General features: G+C 53.0%; 1 protein-coding gene across 1 annotated transcript; it reads right to left on the bottom strand.

Moving 5' to 3' along the window:
* Positions 1-4,213: 4,213 nt before the first annotated feature.
* Positions 4,214-6,344, bottom strand: Efcc1 (EF-hand and coiled-coil domain containing 1). Its single transcript, XM_029478856.1, has 2 exons — positions 5,603-6,344; positions 4,214-4,480 (listed from the first exon to the last, which is right to left on the bottom strand). The coding sequence occupies exons 1-2, from the start codon at positions 6,248-6,250 to the stop codon at positions 4,214-4,216; spliced, it is 915 nt and encodes a 304-aa protein (XP_029334716.1). The 5' UTR covers positions 6,251-6,344.
* Between the last annotated feature and the right edge of the window lie 43 nt (positions 6,345-6,387).

The following is a 6,387-nucleotide window of genomic DNA, read 5'->3' as shown; positions in this document are numbered from 1 at the left end:
CAGGAAGAGACCTCTAGTTCACTTGAGGAGCGGGAGATGCTCAGAAGGGCGGAGTACCAAGACAACCTGNCGAGTCAGCAAGAAGCTCCTGAGCTCCAGTGACAGAAGATAAAAATAAAAATGTCAATCCCAGGCCTGGAGGTTTTATCCCGAGGTATGAGAGTCTCAGGAGGAAAGTTGGGAAACTCGGTTCTAAGAAACTCATTTTAAAGTGGTTAAGATAGAACCAGGCTGTGGTGAAGACAGGGGTAAGAACTTCAAAACCCTGCTCCTCAAAGACTCTCCAGGGACTAAGCTTTGCCACAGATAGACTTAGAGCAAGAAATTGCCCAGTGTACCAGGCACTCAGCATCACAAGGGGGACAGCAGATGTAAACACTTGTGGAAACTCAGATACGATAGCAATCCAAAAGGTAAGTCTGGTCGTCTGTCAGAGTCTGCAGAAGAATGGTTCTTGGACCTCCCGTGGATGCCAAAATCCTTGGATGCCCAACCTCTTGCATCCACTGGCATTGTGTTTGCACAGAACAGTCATGCATCACATACGTTAAGCCATCTCTCCAGAGCTATAACACTTGGGATGATGTTAATGCTGTGTGTGTGGCTGTAACACTACGTTGTGCAGAAACAGTAACTCTACAGAAGTATGTTCCTTAGAGACCCAGCCCTTTCCTGGTATCCTTGGACGTCCATGGATTGACTATGGCATACAGAGACCTTGTTTAAGAGAAGACCAACTNGGTCTAAAAATTATAGAGGGTTAAATGGAACCCACAGGACAGAGCAGGATGAAAACAGAAGCTTGGTTTGGAAAAGGACTAAAAGCAAGTCCTAGAGATGGGAAATGTTATCAAAGAGTTACAGCTGGGGACAATCCGGGCTTTGGCTCAGCTGGGTCCTTCATCTGTGATTTCAATAAAGCCACCAGGACCNTTAGTCAACAAAGTTTCAACCTTAGAGCATTCTTACTTAGTATCAGAGTGGAAGGTTCTATGAAGTCTATAAGTCATGCTGCCTCATAGACACGCCTTCAGAGCCCTTGGAAGGGTTAGCACGGTGTCACCTAGGAGGGCAGGAGGGCTCCCATTTGTTCCTCCTGGATGCAGACCCCAGGGTAGCACAGAGGAGGGAAGGTCAGGTTAACCCCTCAGGGATATCTGAATGCCGCACGATGCATAAGCAGAGGCGGTGTGTCGTCCCCCCACCCCCATGCTGCAGGCTTATCCCTTGGGGTCTGAGTTGCTTGGTGATAGGCTTTGGGGAGATAGTGGGATTTTGAGAGTGCTGACATAATCAATATAATAACTCCCTGATGGATCCATAGCATGGCGGCATTATTGAGGGATGGTGAAAAAGATGTGGTAGGGGCTGGTTAAAAGGACCCTAGAACATGTCCCTGTGAGCTATAGCTGACCCTGGATCCTTCATACTCTTTCTCTGTGCTCACTGGNGGTCATTTGCTTTATGCTGCTGTTGCCTAGAATCATCCAACCCAAGCACTATGAAACCATGATCCAAGACAAAGCTTTCCACACAGAACCTGAGTAACACACCTTCCTGTTTGCAAAGCATCCTGTGAATGTTTGGTAGGGATGACTAGTGGTGAAACCCCAGAGGGCGGTTTGTGCAGGTGGGGTTTCCATCCTGCCTGTTACTTACCGGGTCCTGCTTAGTACATCACTGGCCTGGTTCTCTTGTCTGTGATACAGTAAGAACAACCTTCAGGTTAGCTTTGAGCTCCCATGCATTNACATGGAAGGATGCTTAGCAGCCATAGCCTGCTAGCTTTGGCCTCAGGAGATGAGCAGAGGTCTGCCTCCTGGGCTAGTCATTCGCCTGCTCACAGTGTGGCCTTCACATGGAGTATTTGCCCTTTGATACTCCGTTCTGTCCTTCCAGACTCTAGGGTGCCTGGTCTTTCCTATTCTCTCCAGACACTTGGCATTTCATCTGAGCTCTCTACAGCTGCTATTTCCTCTTCCTTAAGAATGGAACTCTGATTGTACCTGGGGCTCACCAGTACCATCAGTCACCATTGTGGGTAGCAGCAGAAAATGATATAGTCTGTGCCAGTAAGATCCTTATTTAAGTTCTGAATACAAAGGCATAGGCTCCTTGGGGAGAGTGTGGTGGTTTGAATATGCTTGGCCCAGGGAGTGACACTATTAGGAGGCATGGCCTTGTTGGAGGAAGAATGTCACTGTGAGGGTGGGCCTTCAGATGAACATGCAGAATTCTCAGTTCTTTCTGCATCATGACTGCCTGGATGTTGCCATGCTCCTGCCTTGATGAGAATGGACTGAACCTCTGAACCTGTAAGCCAGCCCCAATTAAATGTTGTCCTTTATAAGAGTTGCCTTGGTCATGGGGTCTCTTCACAGCCATGGAAACCCTAGCTAAGACAGAGAGCACACCCCTCTTCTTGTGCCTGAATGGTAGATGTAAGACTGTAGGCATTGTAGCCATCCTGTAATCAACGGAACAGCAGCAACAACAAACGTGTGGAGTAGAAGGGAGAACACTGGCTGTGGGGCAGGCAGACCATAGTCTTCTACTTTCTGGCTGCATAATCTCAGGCGTGTTTAAAATGGTATCTGTAAAATGGGGATCAAGACCTTCATTTTGCACAGTCGTTTCGCGGATCCAGTGCTGCGATAAACAGGAATCTATGTTCTCTACTGAAAAGCTCTCTCCTGTGTTGCAGTTGTTTTAATGCATAAATAAATAAGTGTGACTTTAAGGCAACACGAAGGAGACCATTTGTTTCTCCTCATGGACATGAACCTTCTGTCAACCAGCTCTGATCTGTAGCCCATCAGCTATGCAAACAGGAAGAAACTATGCAAATATCTGGAGCTGCAGGGGGCTGGCCAGGGTCAGCCTCTCCCAGCTGAGTGTCTCTGAAGGCCAGGATGAGGCCCCTCCTCCCAGGACAGAAGTTCAAAGCCATCCCTTTGGGTTGTCCTCCCCTGGCCTTGGTCAGATCACCCTCTGTCAGGGGAGACCCATCCTCACTGGCTCCTCTAAGCTGTCCCTGTTCTTTGCCCCTCCTCTCTGTCCCATCACAGTGGGAATGGGGTAGTTTTTTGTTTTTGTTTTTGTTTTTTTAATTGTTGCTTTTTCTTTCTGAAATGCAATCTGCTTGGGTCGCCTGTCTCAGAACGTTTCCATGGTTTTCTGTTCTCTAAGGATTAGATAAAGGCTATGCTACCTTCCAGGCTCTAGATGGCTGGCCCTTTCCCTCTTGTTTCCAGCTGTACCTCTCCAGCCATGCTGACTTCTGTTTAGTTTCTGGAATGTGCTATGGTGACCCTGAAGGCTTTCATACTGTTCCTATTTTCTCAGCTTTTAGCTCCTACTTCTGGGGCAGGGGCCAGGCTAAGCCTGCAGCAGGAACAGGCCTACCCCAGCTCTAGCGTTTGTCCCNCCTCACANCTGTTCCTGTGGAAGTCTCATGCTCTCTAATTGCAGCCCAGGACAGGGATTTTGGTCTGTTCTCTTCACAGCCACATCCCTTGCCAGGTAGACAGTGGCCCAGAANGTCTCAGCTGTGGTGCAAGTCAGGAGACAGGCCTGCCCTACCATGTGAAAAAAAAAACGCGCACCAGGCACAGCTAGGCTGAGAGAGCCTCACGGCTGTTCTGCTCTGCAAAGGCTCCAGTCTGCTCCACCCAGGAGCAACAGGCTAGAGGACAGCTGGTGACTTGCCAAAATTACACATCTGTCAACAGCCTTGCTAGAATTGGAGCCTGGTCCCAGAGTCTAGCTTCCTGCCGTGTCCAGCTAGCACAAAAGGTCACTCTAAATCTGTTTCCTCATCTGAAGAATGGGATCATAACAGGTCCCTCTTCACTGGGCTTCCTAAGGATGAACTGAAACAAGCCCATAAAGTGCTTTTACNTGGGCCTGCCTGTACACAGTGCGCAGTCAGTGACAATCAGGATCAAACTGAAGAGCCAAAANTGGGTATCACTGATTGCAATCCGCGAGTAACAAGTGAAAGGATTTCATGGATGAACAGGAGCGTAAACAGATGGATGGGCCGATGGATGGTAGTGGAGTACTGACTTACGCAATGGAAGAATCATTTGTACGAATAGCTGAAGACCGGAATGAAATTAGAGTGCATAGCGTGGNTGCTCGCTCGGTTTGGGAAACAGGACCCCGCCCCATCTGCTCCCTCCACCCCCCCAGTTGCTGCCCCACTCACCGCTCACCTGTAACCTCTAAGCTCTGTCTCCAGTCGCTGCACCTGGCGCTGCAAGCAGGGGACGCGCCGCGCCAGCGCCTCCAGCTCCCGTACTCNGTGCAAGCTGCGTCGCACCGCCTGCCGAGCCTCCTCGGTGCGCAGTCGCACCTCCACCTGTCCGCGCTGCAGCCGCCGGGCGCGCGCCTCCGCCTCTGCCAGCGCTCCCTGCGCTCGCTGCAGCTCGTGCGCTGCCGCTTCCGGGATGTCCGACTGGCTTTTCCAGAGGCCGACCTGCCCACGGGAAGCCACAGTGAGTGACCACTGCATAAGTCTACGGGGTCATCCCCTTACAACCTCAAAGCTCGCTCACTGAGCAACTGGCACAAGCGGCTAAGGCAAGTGTATGCAATCCCTCCCCCTCCGCCCCCAACGAGGGAAGTTGGGACAGGAAGTCCACCCTCTGTTTTTCTGCATGGTGACAGTAATTCCCCAAAGTCGTGCCTTCTAGGCTTAATTCCTGCATCCAGTGTANGCTGCTCCTAATTCACTGGACTCAAGGCACAGATTAAAGAGCAGACTGAAATTTCCGCCCTTTCTGAGATCTGTGCTCTGGACTGTCCTTGGAAACGGGGGTGATCTGTTTTGNTTTCTGCAGTGTTCCAAAGCATAAAGGAAGCTGGAACAATGTGCCCAGTAGGCACTTGAGCGTGAAAGATGGAGAGACCCTTTTAAATGAGAGACCCAGTCTCAGGCAACACACACACACACACACACACACACACACACACACACACACACACACACGACTCTACGCACTCTCAGGGTTCCTTCTGCCCCATCTTACACTCTCCTGGCAGACATATGAACTATGGAGGCCACTTTGACACCTAGTTGTACTCTGCAGCAACTAGGAGACAGGAGACACCAATGTAACGCAGGTCCTCTTCCTATACGTCTATAAGGACCCCTTTTCTCCCTTGGCTGGTCACCTGAGCTACACTCAACACGGAGGGCTCAAGTGTTCGTTGACTGATCCCAGAGACCAGCTCACTCAATGGCTCCACCTCAATAGCTCAGAGTGAGCCTGGCCCTCATTGCTGGCCATCCGGTGTCTTTCTCACCTGGGCTAGAGGCCTGTCAACAAGTTTCGCTGACTTGGGGAAGGGCAGTCCTTTCTGTTTTCCTTAAACCTCCCCGAAGAAGGATGTGTGCTGACCCATCACTACATGGCTACTTAAACAGGTTCCTTCTAGGATTAGAAGGGACTTGGGTAGGAAGTTGGGATCTTAAGGAATGATACATTGGGGTGAAAGTTGGAATGAAGGGGGTGGAATGGGGAAGGGAGAGAACCAGCTGAGGAGGGGCTGGGCCGTGGTGGGGCGCCTCTGTCTCCACCCACGGCATCCCGCGCACCTGAAGGGCCAGGCAGCGCGCGTCACTGCTCTGCAGCGCAGCCCGTAGGTCCTCCACCAGCTCGCGTAGGCTACTGTTTTCCTCCTCTAGATGTGCCACGCGCTCTCCATAGGCGCCACTGTGCAGGTTCGGTGAGCCAGGCCGGCGGCGGCGGCGCGGGCGGCGGAGGCGGATCTGTGTCTCGATGTGCTCGCTAAGAGCTCCGCGGGGCAGCCGGGGCCCCGCTCGGCTACTGAAATAGCCGCAGAGGCGCGCGTGGAACTGGCGGAAGGTGAGCTCTGGAGGGTCGGCGCGCAGAGCCAGGCGCGCCTCTTCCCTGACGTCCGCGTCCCCGCCAGCGATCATCCCAGCAGCCGGGTTCGTGGAGGCCGTCTCCGCGGAGTTTGCGTCCTCCGTGGCCGTCTCCCCGTCAGCGTTCAGCCCCAGTACCGCGCAGAGCGCACGGAAGTCGGCGCGCGGTAGGCGGCCCGCTCCCCGGCAGTCCAAGTGGTGGAAAACCTCCTGCAGATACTGGTCCAGACCGGTAGCCAGCACCACGATCTCATTCTCCACGCCGCGGTCCAGCCCATAGTGGTGAGCCAAGGCACTCAGCAGCCACTGAGTGCGCCGCGCCGGCCGCCGGTATGGGTCGCCCGCCGAGCTCTCCATGCCCAAACCTTGGTGGCTTCTCTCGGCAGATCGGCGCCTTCAGACAGCCGCCCGCGACCGCGGAGGGAGGGGCTGGGCGGCCACCGCCAGGCCGGAGAGGCACGGGACCGTATCCAGGCAGCTGCGTGGGCTGTGCA

The sequence above is a fragment of the Mus caroli genome, chromosome 6 (genome assembly GCF_900094665.2).
Source record: "Mus caroli chromosome 6, CAROLI_EIJ_v1.1, whole genome shotgun sequence".
NCBI classification, from domain to species: domain Eukaryota; kingdom Metazoa; phylum Chordata; class Mammalia; order Rodentia; family Muridae; genus Mus; species Mus caroli.
This window is presented reverse-complemented; position numbering and strand designations above follow the sequence as displayed.